Below are 20,151 nucleotides of genomic sequence, written 5' to 3' on the forward strand. Positions count from 1 at the left end.
CAAACTCTGTTTAAATATTGTTCCGCCCTCATGTAGATAGATAGAGTAATTCAATTTGTCTTGAATCTTGATAAATAACATTAGCTACATAATTTGCTTGGGCTATATTCAAAATCATTTCTAGATGTTGCAGTTTGTTAATAAATTTAATTTAGCAATCCTCGGTAGTAGAAAGTAGAACAATTTTCAGAATTATCTTTAAAGAACAGCATGTAGTTATATGGCATTTTCCAGACTTATGCAAAAGGGAGTCAAATATATTTATTTCTATTATCGAAATAAAAATATGAAATTAGAATTTAAACACATTTTGTTGACATGTATAGCATAATGCAAAAACATAAAATATTCAAAGCAATATGTTCAGTGCGTAGTTAGGCCTCAAGCACAAGAAACTGGTGGCACAAGAGCAAATAGTATAGGACTATTGAGGCGTGAACCTCTTAGTAAATCCGGCAGGGTAAATAGGGACGGGGCCTATATAAAGACTAGTCTATGACTACACCGGTCTTGATAAATGCCTCCCTTTTACTCTTGTATATTAACTGTTTGTTATGTTATAGGTCGGCTAGTTTGTGATATGGCTGGAGCAGCATTTTTTATCTCTTGAGATGTTGCTTGTGCAGTTGTCTCCGAAATGCTACTAAGTCTATTGCCTCATATTACCAAAACCCTTTCTATTCCACCTACCATACTGAGTTTGAATACAATTTAATACATTTCATATTTTGGATGTATTTTTAGTTCCTTTTCTTGATTTACAAACTTAAATACTTTTGCACAGTTATCCTTTCATAACTCCCTGCTTTTTCAATGCTTCATTAACCAATGTAGCTTGTATTAAATGAACAGGAGTCCCTCCAAAGCAAAGAGACTTATTAAACATATATTTCTAGACACTAAACAAGACTCAAGTCCTTTTAGTCCATGAAGTTTAAAGGAGAAGTCCAGCGAAATTTTTTATTAAAGTATTGTATTGCCTCCCAAAAGTTATACAAATCCCCAATATACATCTATTACGGGAAATGCTTATAAAGTGCTTTTTTTTGCCTGCAAGTTTGACAAAATATCGAAAAAAAACGTAATTCAGTAACTCACAGGTGACGTCTTCTTTGATCTGAGGCGATTGCTCTCCGTTTCCTCTCCATCTGGCCCAGACCTCCATGATGATTTCTTCCAGCTACAATTCATCAGAACCTGTCAGACAAACATCTTAGGCTCCGCACATTTCCAGCCACTTCCTTCCCTTTTTCCCACCCATAGGCTCCTATACAGTAGTAACTCCGCTGTTTGGTGTCATGTGTAGTAAAGGAGGTTTGTGGGTCCCGTGCTGTGCCCCCCATATAGTAATAATGTCCTAATGCTGTGCCCCCATATAGTAATAATGTCCTAATGCTGTGCCCCCCATATAGTTATAATGTCCCCATGCTGTGCCCCCCATATAGTAATAATGCCCTCTGTCCCCATAGTAATGCCCCCTGCTCTGCCCCATAGAAATTCCCCCTGCTCTGTCCCCATAGAAATGCCCCCTGCTCTGCCCCATAGAAATGCCCCCTGCTCTCCCTCAGCACAAGAAAATAAAAAAATAAAACATACTCACTAATCCGGGGGACGGGTCCTCTTCTCCCTTGTGTGCGCCTTGTGGATCCACCAGCAGGCGTGATGACATCATCGCTCTGCGCCTGCTGGTGAGATCGCATCCATGCTAGAATGGACTAGAATGGAGGTGCTAGAAGGAGGTCGTCCCCCTGGAGTCTGTATTCTAGCTTCTTCACCATAGAGCAGGCTAGAATGGAGTTACAATAAGAGACATTACATGAGGTATACCAGGGGGAACTACAACTCCCAGCATGTCCAGCCTGTTATTATAGGAGATCAGTGGCCATTACAGGAGGAGATATAATATGACTACAACTCCCAGCGTGTCCAGTCTGTTATTATGGGAGATCAAAGGACATTACAGGAGAAGATTTGAGGAGTACTACAACTCCCAGCATGGCCAGTCTGTTATTATGGGAGATCAGAGGCCATTACAGGAGGAGATATGAGGAGAACTACAACTCCCAGCATGGACAGCCTGCTATTATGGGGGATCAGAGGCCATTACAGGAGGAGATATGAGAACTACAACTCCCAGCATGGACCGTCTGTTATTATGGGAGATCAGAAGCCATTACAGGAGGAGATATGAGGAGAACTACAACTCCCAGCATGGACAGCCTGTTATTATGGGAGATCAGAGGCCATTACAGGAGGAGATATGAGGAGAACTACAACTCCCAGCATGGACAGCCTGTTATTATGGGAGATCAGAAGCCATTACAGGAGGAGATATGAGGAGAACTACAACTCCCAGCATGGACAGCCTGTTATTATGGGAGATCAGAAGCCATTACAGGAGGAGATATGAGGAGAACTACAGCTCCCAGCATGGACAGCCTGTTATTATGGGAGATCAGAGGCCATTACAGAAGGAGATATAAGAGAAGGAATAAAACTCACAGCATACAGAGGGAAGGTATAAGTGAGCCCCGCCTCCTCATGTCACATGACAATGATCACAGGTCCTTCATCCATATGCAGCCTCTCCCGTTCTCAGTCCCGCCCCTTATGACGTCACCACAGGTCCTTCCCCAGTGCAGCAAACACGGCAGGTCCTTCCCCAGCCCCTCCAGCCCTCCCCTGGACTTGGTGCCGGCAGCACTCGCTCCCGCGGGGGTCGGTGATGCGGCGGGCGTCTGTCTCACTGCTTGGGCAAGTGTCGGGGGCCCCTTGGGCGGCAGTGGGCCCCGGCACTTGCCCGAGTATGCCGGGTTCTGACGCCGGCCCTGGTTAAAAGTATGCAATTCTGGCCACCGAGTGGCAAAGAGTGGAGAGCTGTGATCGGTAGTCTAGGCAGAGAACTGTCAACTATAGGGTAAAAGAATAGGGCCAAAATGCAAAAGTAAGCAATTTCGCCAAATTTTTGCATCACCTGACAAATGATGTTTTATTAAATGGGAATACCCCTTTAAATGATTGAAAACCCCTTTAAAGTCGGGGCCTTTCTGCTGCTCCTGGTGTGGTTACAGTGACAGTGCTTGACTATTGCAAGGGAACTTCATGGTTGCTACTAGAGATGGGCGAAGTTAAAAAATTCAGTTCTCCAGGTCCGCAAATTTTGGATGTAAAATTTGTGAACTTGCGAATGGAACGTTAACAAATTGCATTAAAACAGCTAGCAAAAAAGAAAGAAATAAATAAAAGGGCGTCTCTTAGTGCAATTATGTGATATAAACGTGTAGAGAAGTTTTCCTCCAATGCACTCACCTTCTTCAGTTGTGCAACCAATATAGGCACAACACTATGTCACACATGAATCAAATACTGCAGCTTAGCATAGGATTGTCCACACGACGTATGGAGTAAAGTAAACAAAGAAATCCGGATCCTTATAGGAATTTAGTAACCATATATGATCCTCTAAGGTGCATGGCGCAGGTAAAAATCACTAGGATTGGGTGGTCACTAGTGAAACCGCATCAGCGTCTACCGAGTATATAAATATGACTACCAAGTTGGCAGAAACGAAAAAGAATTAAATAAAAAATTCTTTTTCATTTCTGCCAACTTGGTAGTTATATATTTATTTACTCGGTAGCCGCTAATGTGGTTTCACTAGTGACCACCCATTCCTAGTGATTTTTACCTGCGCCATGTACCTTAGAGGATCATATGTGGTTCCTAAAATCCTATAAGGATCCGGCTTTCTTCGTGTACTAAAACAGCTAAGCAATCATTTAGCTCTTTTGGTGCAGTTCAGCTGTTTGAACTACAATACTTACCTGTTCATGCTTCCCTGGTGTCCTCCTCTGTGTGTGGTGTCTTTAGCCGCCTCCAGCCCACTCAACTAATTGCAGACTGGGACAAGAGAGAAAGCCTGCTTAGCCAACCACTAAGCATGGTGCTGTCCTGACAGCAGGATGTCAATTTCATTTCTGCAGTGACAGCCCAATCAGCCAGTGATGCTGTCCCATCTCAGTAAGTAATTGGCTCAGAGGGCTAGAGAAGGCTTAAAATATCGGACACACAGAGGAGGACACAGAGGAACGTGGACAGGTGAGCATATAATATATATATATATATATATATATATATATATATATATATATATATATATTTATTTATTTATTTATTTATTTATTTTGAAAATTTTAAAAATTATGTTTGCAAAAATTCCCTTTGTTATTTAAGTGAGTTTCGAAAGATACTTAGCAACATTTGATGTAACAACAATGTCACAATCTGGGAAACGGGAGCCAGTCTGAAGCCCTCCTTTAATCCATAGTGACACAGTAAACAATGAAATCTTTATTTAGTGGTGAAATTCTTTATACCAGAAAAAAAAATTGACAGATAACATGCTAACATCTGCAATGTGTGCAAAGGTGACCTTGGGAGTGTTAGAAGTTTTTCACACCTTCTTAACACTACATTGGCATAATCTTTACAGATAGAAATACAGTCAAACTGATGTGCTTCAGAAATCTCTTTTTGTGCAAATCCCAAAAAGCTCATATTAAATTTTTACTATGCTTTATAGCTTTGTTTTAAATGATTGGTTGCCTGAAATGATTATATAAAATTTTTTTTTGTTTATTCTCTCTTAGAAATCTAAAATACCGACATATGAAAAAATGTGGGCCTTTATGAATAGCAGAAGCCAGTCGGTACTTGTCAAAAATAATGAAGAAGGTATCCAGCGAGTGCTCACCTCTGATTATGCCTTTTTAATGGAGTCAACAACCATTGAATTTGTCACGCAACGCAACTGTAACCTGACACAGATTGGAGGCCTTATAGATTCTAAAGGTTATGGAGTTGGAACTCCCATGGGTATGTTGCATGTCAATTATTTTGTCTTTGTTCATTTATCTTAGTTTGAGTAAGAAAAGCTAAGTGTCTCACCAACAATTCAATATACTGTAGCTTAAAAGCTATTTTCAACCTTATGGCTAAGGAAGGTTAACAGTTAAAATGTATAAGAATTGAATTAAAGAATTTAATACAACTGTGAAACTAGCTGTTCAGAAACCAAACAAAACCAAATGATATTTAGTATAATTAGTTTATTCCTTTGTTTTTATTAAAATCGTTTTAAAGAGAAAAATGCATATGAAAAAATATTAGCATTAGTAAAAAAAAAATATATATATATATATATATATATACAGTGGTACCTTGGTTTTTCAAAATTATGACTTGGTTTAAGAGCATTGCTTTGGTTTAAGAGCTCGCTGTACTGGGTGGGAGGGCTAGTGGAGAAGGGGCATGGCCTTCACAGGGTGGTCTACAGCACTCTAGTCCGACCATGGAAGTCTCCCTCACCTTCCAAATTATGTCAGATCTACTTTAGGCTGGGGCTTGCATCAGGGGACAGGACTGCGGAGGTAATATGTCCATAGATGTAACCCCTGCCTCCCCGGACAAAGAGAGCTGCATGTATGTGCCCACATCTAGCCTGCTAATTCCTCCATGCTCCCTGCAGTCTCTGTCAGCCCTTGTGTTTCCCATCCTCTCCATTACTGTACAGTAACTTATAATATGACATATTCTGCTGTTTCTGAATGTTTGTTTCATCTGTTTTACATGTTATTCAGAATAATAAATCATTGGGTGTGGAACCAATTGTCTGCATTTCTATGATTTTTTATGGGAAAATTAGCTTTGGTTTAGGAGTGGATTTGCGTTACAAGCGCGGCCCCGGAACAAATTAGGCCCGTAATCCAAAGCACCACTGTGTATATATACTGTCCATATGTAAACATGTCCACACAAATTACAGGAGGTGTGGACAAACTTCTTATCTATGTGTATGTAACATGAAAAAAAGAAAAGGTATGTGCACTTTGGTGACACTAGACACCGCTGTCAAGTGATGTACATGAAAAGACTGCTGAGGCCCGTAAGTAGCTGCACCATCATGTAAATTATGTGTCATTGTGGCAGGTCCAGTGTAGCTGTGCAGAAGCAGCAGTAGATTTAAGGTTAAGTAAAGTGTTAGTGTAGTGTGCCACTACGGGTTTTCTTACACACTCAGGTTAAATCAATTCTTTCAGGTGTCACAGCTAAAGTATATAGTTTGCTGTGCACTATCCCAACCACTAGGTGTCACACTCCCTCAGGGCACAGCTGCAGTTCACAAGGAAGGTTTAGCTATACACACCTTCTCTTACAGGTCCTTCCTTCTGTAGTTGGGGAGTTGGAGCCTGTCTCTATACCAAGTGCAAAGTGTTGTTTCAGAGTTAGTCACCACCGCAGCTATGCATCCCTAGACCTAACCCCAGGGTATCTGGAGATAAGGGAGCAAACCTCCTTGCCTACACTGTGGATCCTTTTCTCAGAACAGTCACCCCCTAAAGAAGGAGATAAAAATAAAACTGGTCCCCAGTAGAGCACAGTGCCAGATAGCCGCTCTGTACTGAACTTTGCTCAGTTGAATAGGAAGGAAACTACTAGATAACTACCCACAGAGACAGAGGCCTGGGACTTGTACTACCAATCAGGATGGAAACCTGACACTGAGAGGCAGAAAGCGGTCATATATGATAACTAGGACTTATCTATACGTGAGTACGAGGAGTTCTTTAAGTCACTATACACACTTCACCACATCCCAGCAGAGTACTTACTAAATTAGGCAAGGGGCCCTCCTATCTGGTCCCTGACACCTGTACTATTCTATTTTCTCACCTGAAGATTCATTTTAGTAAAGTTAAATTCTGTTTAAAGTGGGACATTGTCATTTTCTGCCACCGCACCTGCACCTACACTCTGCTGCTGACATCAGGTCTACCTTAGGTCCGGTTGCCATGTGTCTGGGGGTAGGTGTTACCACTCCTGGCCACCGTGACAAGTAGCCCCCGAAACATCAAAGCCCACCAACAGGTTTTAATTCCAGTCCCAGCGACCCGGGCCATAGCATTAGGTCAAGTCAATGTTTAATAGTATTAGGAAACCCCTTTATTTATTATCTTTAGAATGCTTACCTTGTTCACAATAGGAACTAGAACTACACATTTGTAGAGGAACTCTGGAGCTCAAATAATCTCCTTCAGTTCCCTTGCATTTGATCCTCTAATATCATTCAATCAATACTATTATTAAGTGTCATGTGTTGCTTAGTACAGTAATGCTTGTCAATAATTTATTGCAATAATTTCAAAGCCATATCTCCATACAAACCCTTCTTGTTCTATCAATTGTGAAAAGCATTCTTTAAAGCTAAGCCGACTCTTTCATAGAAGCTCTTCAGTGCTATCGGTAAAATTCTGTCATTTTATCAAAGGAACAAACAGAGGCTCTATTTGATTGAGAACATAATCATTTACATGGATATACTCAGACAGAATGTAATAATCAGGCTGAGTAATATGAAGATTCGGTATTGCTTTCAAGAAAACAAGTTAAAAAGACTTCAAAAGGGTTTGTTTGGAATGTAACCTTGTCAGAGTGAATACATTCCAAAAATATGCCAAACAAACTTTTTTACAATGCACGTCTTCTAGAAATTATTTGAATTTGTAATAACTTAATAAACCATTGAGTATACTAATGTATGTAAATCTTGATTAATAGAAGTCTTCTCAAGGAGAGTAGGTTACTCAACTGCCCTGGTCTTTGAAGGCTTAGGCCCCACAAGACCTCTGATGGTGGCCTCTGGTGGTCTGCTTCATGCCGTTAGCAGCCTTTGAGTTCTGTAAACTGGGAGTTGGAGCCTCAATGGTTTGGACCTTTTTGTCTTGTATATCATTAAGATGCTCAGATTGAGACCAAGGGAATTTTGTGGCAAAGTTAACACCCTGATCTTTATCATGCTCTTTATACTAATCCCAAGCAATTTTCAAAGATTATCAGGGTGCCATATTCTGCAGAAAGAGGCCATTGCTATAAGGAAATACTGTCGTCATATTTTTTCCTGTAACAACATTTAGATAAGTGGTATGTGTCGAATTAACTCACATTAATGCTAGGATACAAGGTTTTCTAGTAGAGGATTGTCCAGAGCATCACATTGCTTCCACTAGCTTGTCCCCTTCCAAAGTACAGTACATCCCAGTTTCTTCCTTAGTTAAGCAACGCACACATGCTGGTTTTGTTATTTGCGCTATGGTTTTGTACAAAAGCTGATCGTAGGGGTACCAGGGTTCATTACCCTGCTGAACTGATATTAATAAGCTTCAATAAGTCTTTAATAAGTATTAAACAAGTACTAATAAATAGATTTTTGTGTTTTGCACAAATGTACCTTGTCCTTCAACGAAAGAGACACTTCTTGTAGTCTGTATGTGAGAATTAACTAAGTGGGTATTACAAGACAGGTTTTGTAAACCACACAACCCCTTTAACCACTTCTTAACAGAAGTGATATATAAAATGTCCATTATGTGTTGGGTACTCACTCCATGCTCAGTAGCTGTCTTTTGGTATCTGTAGCTGACATTCGCCAATGATGATTGACATCAGAGATCACTCCAATGACAGTCATTTAACTGTATAGATGCCACAATTAATAGTGACTGTAATATCTCTACAGTTCTATGCTCCATCATTAGTGGTTCATGGGTCCAATCAGCACCCTTGCACTGTACTGTAATCAAAGGACACTGACTGTTTGTCATGGCCCTCAGAGGCATATTATTCTAGGCCTGTTAAAGCTTTTTTAACATATTTCAATGATAAAGATAAAATAAAATAAAAACTACCTCCAAAGTTACCATATTTGGTATTGCCCAGAAACAGGTTCTTGCCCAGCAAAAAATGTCACAATTTGAAGCTTATATCCTAAGGCTATGTTCACACAACGTATGAGACCCGGCCGGGTCACGGAACGGCCAGTTTCTGCCCAGATCATCCCTGCCGGCCCGATGATCTTTCTGGCCGTAGTGTTCTGATGCGGGCACATCAGCCTGCGCCCGCATCAGAACTTGCCACTGCACACAATGAAGCAAGCGGTCGGAGCCGCTCGCTACATTGTGTGAACTGACAGGGTTTCCTACATGTCAGTTATTTGCGGGTCCACATGGGATCCTGGCCGGAGCTTATACAATGTGTATACGCTCCGGCCGGGATCCCACAGAAGATAAGGCTATCTCCACACCGCACAAAGTACAGCCGTAGTTGCCGATGGCAACAACTGACGTACTTTTACGTTGTGTGAACATAGCCTAAAGACGTGAATAGTGTTTTCAGTGGGGGTGACCACGCTTTAGTTCACAGTAATTGTACAGCTGTATAATACATGTGTAATAGTAATACGTCACTTATTTTTGCATCAGTTTTGACTACACAATTGCCTAAGTGGCTTTTTGTTTCCCGTCAATAAATGTAAAATTCATCTCATTGTCGACAAAGTTTGCATATTATTTTCATCTTTTTCCTTTTGAGTTATTGTGCACCACAAAATTTACTCGCAAGCATAATAAATGTCATGAAGTAAAAAAAAAAAAAAAAAAATTAAAATTATATATTATATACCGCTTGTTTTGCCCACACAAGAATAAGTAAGGATTTATACTGAATATCCTAACCATACCCATTCTATTCCTTTATCCCATATATAACCACATCAGATACTGTCTTTGTATTTAAGGGATTTATATTTTTCTGTTTGATTATTTCCATTTCTCAAAGCTGTAGACTATATCTCCCTTGCACTAATGTAAATCTTTTTTAGTAAATGCAAAACCAGCAGAACGGATATCATGAAACTTAATAAATGCCTGATTCTCTATTAGTTTAAACCAGCCCTCAGAGCAAACAAAAAAAAGCAATTTGTTATAAGTGGGTTAAAACTCATTCAGTTGTCACAGTATAAATCAGCTTCCCTATGTTCTATAGCAGATGGAAAAGTGAATTTTCTTATGCAGCCTGCAGGTGTTTGGGTTGTGTCACCAAAAAAGAAATAATTCTACTTATATTAATAATTATAAAGTAATACAGTTTAGGCCTATTATAAGGAGCAATGGATGTCTTTTTTTTTTTAAAAAAAAAAATTAAAAAAAATTGTTAAAGGGGAACTGTCTTTTAAAAGCCCCCTATAGTGTCGGGGACGCTGAGAAGAAAGGTATGTGTGTTGCCTTCCTCCTCGGTGCCTGTCCCCCACTGTTAGTTGAGGTAAACTCTGCTCCGGATCATCCGGCCCATCCCCTTGTCTCCAGATCGAACTTTTATTGAAGTAAATGGAGCTTTATTGCAAACCACACCTGAACTGGAGACAAGAGAGGGGGAAAATGGGCCATGTTTTTGTAGCGCTGGATAACCCCTTTAAGTCTTCAATGAAAAACTAACTTATTTTTTTTTTTTACATTACACTTTTATTTGTTCAAAATCAAAAGTTTTCTGCAGGATTTACATGAAAAATCTAAAGGTGAATTATTATACTGATGTGGAAATTATAGCAGCATTGTTGCGTTGAGTTGAGCTATGCACTCTAATATGGTATCTCACAGCGATTCAAATGCAACTGGCCTGTACTGAGAGATTTTGATTAACATCTACAACCTCATTGCATGCTGTGTGGCAGCAGGAAAAGATATGAAATTGTTAGCGTGAAGCCACATAAAAGGAAAGCGATAAAACATGTGGTTGCTTCTGGAGATTTGAAACCAGATCCTGGTTTTACTGTTTTCAAATTCAACAATCAGGAAAACATTTATTAGCCAATTTCAGTTGTTTTTTTTTACATGTACATCTTTGCAGACAAAATTTTCATTTTCATTTGGCATTACAATATATTGTGTTATAGCTATGCATATTTTTGTGCTGTCTATTGTGATAGGACCGCAGAGAGTGTAGAGTACCTACTCTATTAGAAATATAAGCAAAGGGTTGCCAGGGTGTCTTTCCATTTCACTGTTTTAGCAAAAACCAACTATGGTGTAATCATACATTCTTTTCAAAACAGATTGATGCATTGTAAATACAATCTACAGGTTAAGGTACAATAATGCTAAGAGCTGTTTTCTATAGTATACTTCTGCCACAGGAAACGATTCCCCCCGTTTGCCCTATAATCAAAACAAAATGACACAGTGTTAAAATTGGTGACTGCAAAAAACGCCTTCATAATTGCACTATAATTTTGGTACAATAAAGGATGTTCACTATAAATATAATAGACAACAGTATATATCGGAGATCAAAATGATGTAGAAAATGTAAGGCATGTATAATGTTTCTATTTAGTGAGTAACCAAAGAAAAATTATACTTTAAAATCATTCACAGAATAATATGAAATTTATTTTCTGTATACAGAATGCTCTGCGAGGCTATGTTCACAGTGCGTATGTTTCCGGCCATAGTGCGAACCGCGAATATACTCACGTAGTTTTGAGGTTGATGCATTCGCTTGAAAGTATATGATATACACCCACACACTGCACACTACGTATGAGCTTACGGACAGATCGTATATGGCGCCGTGAAAAATAAACAAGACCATTGTTTGAGGAGGGAAATGTTGAAACTCACGGCCGTGGATTTCCATGCCGTCCCGTACGGAGTACTTATTTCAGCCAAATTGAACTTGATTTTTCGATCCAAAAGGTTCTGTGTGGTTTACGGGTCTGGGCGAAGATTTCTAAGTAAATGACCTGTTTCAGATCGCTTCGAAACAAGCTAGGGAAGCATAACTGTACTACGGGCGTATGTTCGCGGTTCGTACGCATCCGGCTGTATGTCTATTTTTCCCACGCCCGTAGTTTCAGCCGCACATGTACGGCGGCGTACGAAATGCGGCCGGACTCGTACGCAGTGTGAACATAGCCCAAATGTGTACTTTCCTCTGCTGCTTAAATAGACTTTGCCAGCAGGTTTAGGCTGTCCGATCTCAGGGTAGCATAAACTAGTGACAGAGAAGCTAAACAGAATGATGTATCACTTGCATTGTTCTGTGCAGCTGATCCAGAAATATCTTTCTGAATAACCTGGATAATAAGTAGTCCTCTCCATTATGTGCATGAGCTCAGCAGTCCTGGATATTCATGAGAAGCAGAAAACTCCGCCCACCAGCTGCTGCTGATTAGCAGTTATCTATCCATCCTGTGTATAAGCAGTCAACTGTCAATCTGCAGCTGGAGGGCAGGAGGAGGGTTGTAACAATAATTCTATTCTTCTACATATTGGAAGAACGGCTGTAAAAAACTATCTGAGTAATACACCGATCTGGTCAGAATTTCCATCACTAATTTTTGTTGCCCTCATTTAAGGCAGCATAAACGTAGTGACAGATTCTCTTTAAGCGGGTTTCCTATAGTACGTGCACATAGATAGTTAGATTATGTCTGTCATGTGTAATGTGGATACTGTAAGGGTAGATTCACACATACCGAGTTTGCAGCAGATTTCACATTTCGAGTTTCGCAGCAAAATCAACAGCGATACTCGGTACTGTTATGGCCTATGACTCTGCATTCTTTCAGTGGATTTTTATTCCACTGCGACAATATAGCCACACCCTATTTAACTAGTTAGCTGCAGGGCCTTAAACAAAATAATGCTTTACCTGCCCAACTCCTGCTTGCTTCCCCCACTCCCGGGTCACTGACGGCCCACTGACCCCAGGGCTGGAGAAGCAGATGAGAATGTGGACAGATAATGTATTAGCTTGTTACCCTTAGGCTATGATGGAAATACAGTGGTACCTTGGTTTAAGAGTAACTTGGATTAAGAGTGTTTTGGTTTGGTTTAAGAGCATTGCTTTGGTTTAGGAGCTTCCTATACCAGGTGGGAGTGTGAGTGGGGGAGGGGCATGGTTTGCACAGGGGGGTCTACAGCACTGGACACTGACCCAGAAAGTCTCCCTCACCTTCCAAATCATAGCAGATCCAGGCTGGGGCTTGCATCAGGGGACAGGACTGTGGAGGTAATCTCTGCATAGCTGTAACCTCTCTCTCCCCAGACAGAGAGAGCTGCTATAGTGTGCCCACATCTGCCCTGCTCATTCCTTCATGCTCCCTGCAGTCTCTGTCAGCCCTTGCGTTTCCTATCCTCTCCATTATGGGGATCTGCAGTTCCATCCTGTATCTACAAACTGCTGCTGTATTTTCAGGTTTATTCAGTTACTATATATTATACTCCACATGCTGATTGCTATACTGTACAGTAATTTATCACATATTCAGATGTTTCTAAATGTTTATTTCATTAGTTTTACATGTTATTCAGAATAAATAATTATTATTTTTGGGGTGTGGAATCAATTGTCTGCATTTCAGTGATTTCTTATGGGAAATTTTGCTTTGGTTTAAGAGTGGATTTGGATTACAAGCACAGTCCTGGAATGAATTATGCTCCTAATCCAAGGCACCACTGTATAGCCTAATTCTGAACCCTAAATATTAATTAAAAGTATGTAAAGGGAAACTGTCAGCTTAGATAAGCTTATATTCATGCTGCCAGTATCCAGATCATACAAGCATCTAATACAATACATACCTTTACCGATGCAGTGTGATCCGGCATCTAAGGTAAATGTTTTTTTTTTTTTTGGGGCACCTGCAACGCCTCTCTCTCTTCTTCTTCCCTGCCTCTCACCTTCTTGATCTTCTTCCCTGGAATGGATCACCGTGAGCCTCTGAAGAAGAGAAAGACGCTGCAGGCCTCGGCCCAGCCTCTTTGGCACTGTGCCACCAGAATAAAATTTCTTTTTTATGCAAGTACAGGCACCAGGGGAGAAGCATCTCCCCATGACCATGGCATGCAATGGCAATGCAAGGATACCAATGGTTTGGGGGGGGTCGTCGGTGCCTATAGATTCACTTTAGGGAAATTGGATTGTAAATACATGCAGAAAGAAACAATTTCAGCAGCAAAATGTTAAAATTAGATACATTGGAGAAACCTTTGGCAAAAGCAAGAACAGCACAGTATAGCTTTTATTTTACTGTGTGTGAACATAGTCTATATGTTGTCTATGGCCGGGTTCATCCGCAGTGGATTTTATGCTGCCAGTTTGAATACCTGCCCATTCACTTCAATGGCATGACATACTCAAAATTAGTGCCCTTAACCCCTGCAGCCCAGGTACATACTTTGCCTGGTCCCCGTCTCCCAGTGTAGGGACATTCCGCTTGGCCACGTAGTGCGCTGCTGCGCAGCAGCGCACTGATTGGCTGAGCACCAGGAGATGCCGGGAGCAACCTGAAGCAAGCCGGATCAGAGAGCCGGTAAAGTATGTACCTGAGCCGTAGGGGTTAAGGACACTGACTTTGACATAGTCACAGCGGGATTACAATCCCTCTGCGAGTATGTCATCCCATTGAAGTGAATGGGCAGGTATCCACAGCAGATTTCGCTGTGAACTCGCAGCATAAAATCTGCTGTGGATACGGGACGTGTGAACCCGGCCTATCAGTTTCTGATAAGGTGTCCCTTGTTTTGACAGGGAAATAGCCTTGCATGCAGCATTGTTTTATTCTGGCAAAAATTACCGAATCTGCAGTGGAAGCTGAAAAAGAAGCTGATGTGAGCAGAATTTAAGACAGGGCACTTACACATTTTCTTAACGTAAATGCTTTTGTCTTTTATTTGGCTTGGTGTTTTCAAGATGTCTCTTTTCCTGTCAGAAGTGCTTTCAATAACATCATTTTATGCTCTAGGAATACCATTTTAATCAATAGTTCAGTGAAGCTTAGAACATGAATAAGGTCTTAAGGAAACATATAAATTTAGTGAATTATCTTCCAGCCTTACTACTGGGATTTTGTTGAGGATTGGATCCCTTTGGTTTTTTTTGGATGCAATGTTTGAAAATCTATAAATAACATTTCACTTTGTTCTCAAGAAAGAAAAAAAATTAAATTATTTTTGGCCTGAGGCTTCAGCAAATCACCACAATCAAAGCTATTTTATAAAATCCTCAGCCATATCCTTGTGGTAAGACATTTATAGTTAGAATCCTGTTAGATTTATATTTATGGCAGCTAGTTATTTCATGCAATTTAGAATTTTCGCTATTTCAAAGGGTTTTCCAGTCATTGTAAAAGTACCCTATGGAATGGTAGACAAAGGAATAACAACAACAACAATAACAATAATAATAATACTTTTATTATTGATATTATATAATTATTAAGCCCTTGGCACACCATAACATACCAGTACATCATGGTGAGCAGTGGCTGTTACATGATTCCATAGGTTCAGTAGCAGAGCCCACGTAATCAATGATGTGACGTAAATCACAGTTACGCTCATATTAAAGCTGCCAAGGCAGGTACTGGTGCTGGTCTTGAAAGTTTAATCCAATAGATACGGTAATGATCTCTGCATCTACAGGGATGACAGAGGGAAAGGGCTCCTCCTGTCACCCATTTTCATCCATGTGATATGATCAGGGGGTTGCAATAGATGCCATCACAGTGGAAGGCCAAATCATGGCCTATGGATCTGCCAGCTATGGAAACTTGTGGGGCCCACAGTCTATCAGTATGTAAATGTCAGTGTTTAGTCAAAAAAGAAAAAGAAAAAAAATATATATATATATATTTTAAAAAGGTCACAAATTTAATACACATTCCACAAAAACATGCCCTCATACAACTGGTGGCTGAAAACTCAAAAAGTTATGGCTGTCACAAAAAAAAAAATTTTTAAGTGATTATGCAAAGGAAAAATAATACCAGAATACCACAAAGATCTGACCAGTGGAATATCATGTCAATTATACCTCCTGGTCAACACAACTACTAAAAATAAATAAATCAATTAACCATTCACCTCAATGTAAAGTATGGCCGTCCGCTGTACTTTACATTGTGTGAACAGCTATTGTTTCCTGACGTTGTTTGGCAAACAGCGTCCGGAAATAATAGGCTGGTACATTATTTTAACAGGCGTTAAAATTACAATGTCGGAACACAGCGGGTGACATTGCATTAAATTCAATGCAATGTCGCCCCTGCAGAAAAGAACAGACTCTGATTTCATTGCAATCAGCGTCCATTCTTTTTTTAAAAATAATGATGTGTGAACATAGCCTTACTTTGTATATTACATTGATCAATATGAACAAGAGATTGCCCATACAGATCCTGTAGGGCACATGTGTAAAACTGCCGGCCCTCCATATGTTGCAAAACAATTTCCATAATTTCTGGATAGCCAAAGCAAAAGTCACAGAATATTTCATGGAAAATAAAAATGATCATTACAAAGTACAATTTCTCCTACAAACAAAATACTCTCATGTGGCTCTGTAGATAAAAAAAAACAAGACTGATGGAATGTTCTTACGGATCTGTTGTCGAAACTGTATTTTCTTTTGACTCCATCTGAAAGAACTGCATATTATTTAGTTGCCACTAGATGGCTCTGTAGCACAAAAAAAAATATTATTGGCTGAGGACAAAAATTATGGTGGTTGAGGCCACATGGCAACCATTGACCCCTTGTGCTGTAGATAGACTGGAAATAGATTGGAAGCATGGAGTGGCTACTAAGGAAAGGTTTTAATAAAAGATAAGCCTGAGGGAGTCTGCTGTGAGTGAATCAGCTGCAGAAAGGTATGTTATTGGTGGAGTGGCATCAGACGCTCACATCCCAGCCCCTGTGAGAGGCGCCTGAGATATAATGGCCCTGGACATACCAGGTAAAATTACATCAGACTACAGTATATGAGACAGACTTTTGAACATTATCTTTAGGGCAGGTTAGTACATATTGCTCATTTTAGAGACCCCACACCTTTTTGCAAGTAGCAAAAGGCAAAAGTGTCACCTAAAACCCAAAGTAGACAAAGTATAACCAGACAGTTACTTTTAAGCTATTTACACACAGTTGTTTGATAATATTGTTTGATAATAAGGCCATAAATAAGGATCATAAACGTTATTGACGACCGTCATTGTAAAATGATAGCTGTTATTTTAAAAACAGCTTCATTTTTTTTGCATAAAAAGATGTTGTGTGGTGTGAACACAGCCTTAAGCTAATGTTGTGCTGTTATACCAAATTAAAGAGGTACTCCAGAATAGGGTCTTATGTATGCATAGAGCATATCCAATTTAATAGAGCCATTTATGGGTTGTCTGCCATCCTTTTTCTTCTCTCTCGAAGGTTCTTCTACTACAGCCTACATGTCCCATGATTTCTCTGACTTTTCAAAGGGGACAAAGTCTCATAACTGCAATTGATCTGGGTTCTAGCTAAGTGCAACAAGTGGGAGATCAGTGATATAGAGCTTCTGTCCTCAAACTCCCCCTGCAGAGTATCAATGTCCTATTGGGTGAAGTTAAAGAATGTTTTCTTTCTTTTTTTTTTTTTTTTTTTTTTTATCTCTGTCATTTCTTACCACCAGGAGACAACAAACAGCAGTATCCACCAGCATCTCATATAAATATACTGGGGATTCTGCACACATCAAATAACAGGGTAAAGAGAAAGCGCCCAGCGTTGCATAAACATAGTGGCTCAGGGTGCTAGCCTATTTGCACAATATCCATTAAAGTTAATGGGAGTTACACGGATTTTAAAATACAACCTGATCAGCAGTTTTTGTTTTTTTTTCTTTTTGCCATTGTGACCACCTTTGACAGCTGTAAACTGGCTTTAGAAGGTCAGAAAGCCATCTTACCAAGAAGGCTATAACCCTTAATTCTTTTAATCCTCATACTTTACATCCTCCATGCATTGTATCAGTTTAATAGCCTGTTGTACATTTTCCAGGTTCAGGGCATTGTTTCTTAGAACAGAACTGCATAATCCAGATTAGGAGGAATCCTTTATCTGAGCAGTTCTACGTTAGCAAACACTTGAGAAGATAAGGATTTAGGTGTAGTGATTTCTGACAGCCTTAAACCTTTCCCGCATCAGGGCATAACTGTACATCCTGATGCAGGGGGGTGGTTCAGAGGGGGCCGTGTGGCGGCCCCGGTTGCTATGTGCAGCCCGGGACCACGGCTATTAGCAGGCGCGGTCTGATCGCTGGGCCCGCTAATCATATATTTAAATGCAGATGTCAAAACTGACAGCTACATTTAAATGTATTATTTTCCCCTATTCCTGGTGTCTAGTGGGTGAATCTGCCCCCCACCCCCGTAATGATATCGCGAAGGGGAGATTCCTTCTGCTTACCGGGCCGGGGCTCTTTGGACCATCTGGTTCTTAATCACGGTTCTGTAATACTCCCTTAATTATATGCTCTTATAGCAACAATCTAAAGCTGCTCAGCAATATGAGATGTTATGCCCTACAACTCTCTGATGTGGGGTCCACATGTGCACTGCTGGACCAGGCAAAATATGAATCATATTATGTGAATTATAATAATTTTATGATGTTTTGATAAAAAAGAAACAATGTTAAAAAGGTATTTCTATCTAGATATTTGGGACATGATCAAAAGACATGCCACAAATGTCTGATAGAGGTGTATCTATCAGACATTTGTCCACAGATTGAGGCCACTAAAGGTGGACAGGAATCCATTACAAGTGGACAACAATAACAAAGACAATTACTCATCTTTACTATTATATTTGCAATGCTTTATGTATGGCTGGTATACATATGTTCTGTTGTGTACTGTTTTTTGTGCTTTGTTGGGGAAAATATTTATTAAAGTATTGTATTGTCCCCCAAAAGTTATACAAATCACCAATATAAACTTATTACAGGAAATGCACATAAAGTGTTTTTTCCCTGCACTTACTACTGCATCAAGGCTTCACTTCCTGAATAAAACGGTGAGGTCACGACCCAACTCCCAGGCTGTGGCTGCTGGGGAGGATGATGGCAGGGGGACACTGAGGGACACAGGGCACTGGAGGGACACTGAGCATCCCTCTGCCATCATCCTCTCCAGCAGCCACAGCCGCACAGCTCTGGGAATCGGGTCGTGACATTACCATGTTATCCAGGAAGTGAAGCCTTGATGCAGTTGTTAGTGCAGGGAAAAAGGCTCTTTATAAGCATTTCCCATAATAAGTGTATACTGTTGATTTGTATAACTTTTGGGGGGCAATACAATACTGTAATAAAACTCGCAGGACCTCTCCTTTAAGGCCATGGTTGTAAAATTTTGTAAAATTCTAAAAAAAATTTTCATTAAAAAAGTAAAAACAATTATGTATTTAAAGAAAAAAATATATCTGTATAGCCGATTGATAGATATAATTAAATGCGACAAGACAATAACTTTGGGAATATAGGGGTTAATCAGTTTATATTTAATTATTTAATTGAGTTGATTTTCTTAAGCTGACAAGAAATCTATAATACAACTAAAAACATTTTTTTTTGTCTTATCATTTGTAGGTTCTCCGTACAGAGATAAAATAACTATAGCCATTTTGCAGCTTCAAGAAGAAGGAATACTCCATATGATGAAAGAGAAATGGTGGCGAGGAAATGGTTGCCCAGAGGAAGAAAGTAAAGAAGCTAGTGCGTTAGGAGTACAAAATATTGGTGGCATTTTCATTGTTTTAGCAGCTGGATTGGTGCTTTCTGTTTTTGTTGCTGTTGGAGAGTTCTTATACAAGTCTAAAAAAAATGCTCAATTAGAAAAGGTAAGTTTTTTTTAATGCCATTGATTCAGGTGACATGTTTTTAAAATAATGCCATATAAAATGAGTAAAATTGAGAAAATTACATAAATATTATTTTATAAACAAAGTTTTGGTTTCCTGAAAGTCCACATTAGAAAAGGCTAATGGACTTTTGTCTGTTTCCAAACTGATAATTTAATTTTAACACAGTAGACAATGCTGTTGAGCCCTGCAAAATAAAAATATATATTTAAAGGTGTTTGCCACTTCATAGTAAAATAGTTCAGTGTACAGTATTAGTAAGTGTACTCACAGCACTTACTGACAGCAGTTCCGTGTACCCCATAGAGCTAAAATCAGACTCTTCTTCTGTGCTGCCCTGCTCTATGATGAGTCTGTCCAAAAGATGGCGGTCATGAAGAAGCATGTGACTATGCCCCGCCCCTCAATGTCCACCACTGAACCTGTATATGCCTATGGAGGACACAGAGGGCGGGGAATGGTCACATGCTCCTCCATGTTGGCCATCTAATGGACAGACTCACCACACAGCAGGGCACACCACCTGGAGGAGGAGAGCCTCATTTTAGTTCTAAGAAGTACACAGGAAGCTGCTGTCAGTA

The 20,151-nt window shown here is 39.9% G+C and overlaps 1 protein-coding gene across 1 annotated transcript in view; it reads left to right on the forward strand.

Annotated features, from left to right (window-relative positions):
• The window catches only part of GRIK2 (glutamate ionotropic receptor kainate type subunit 2), a 521,506-nt gene that overhangs the window by 482,886 nt on the left and 18,469 nt on the right, over window positions 1-20,151 (forward strand). The window contains exons 14-15 of the mRNA XM_069973610.1: window positions 4,650-4,875; window positions 19,299-19,549. Coding sequence (XP_069829711.1) covers window positions 4,650-4,875; window positions 19,299-19,549 — 477 coding nt within the window. The remainder of the gene's footprint in view (window positions 1-4,649; window positions 4,876-19,298; window positions 19,550-20,151) is intronic.

Source organism: Dendropsophus ebraccatus, chromosome 6, assembly GCF_027789765.1.
Source record: "Dendropsophus ebraccatus isolate aDenEbr1 chromosome 6, aDenEbr1.pat, whole genome shotgun sequence".
NCBI lineage: Eukaryota > Metazoa > Chordata > Amphibia > Anura > Hylidae > Dendropsophus > Dendropsophus ebraccatus.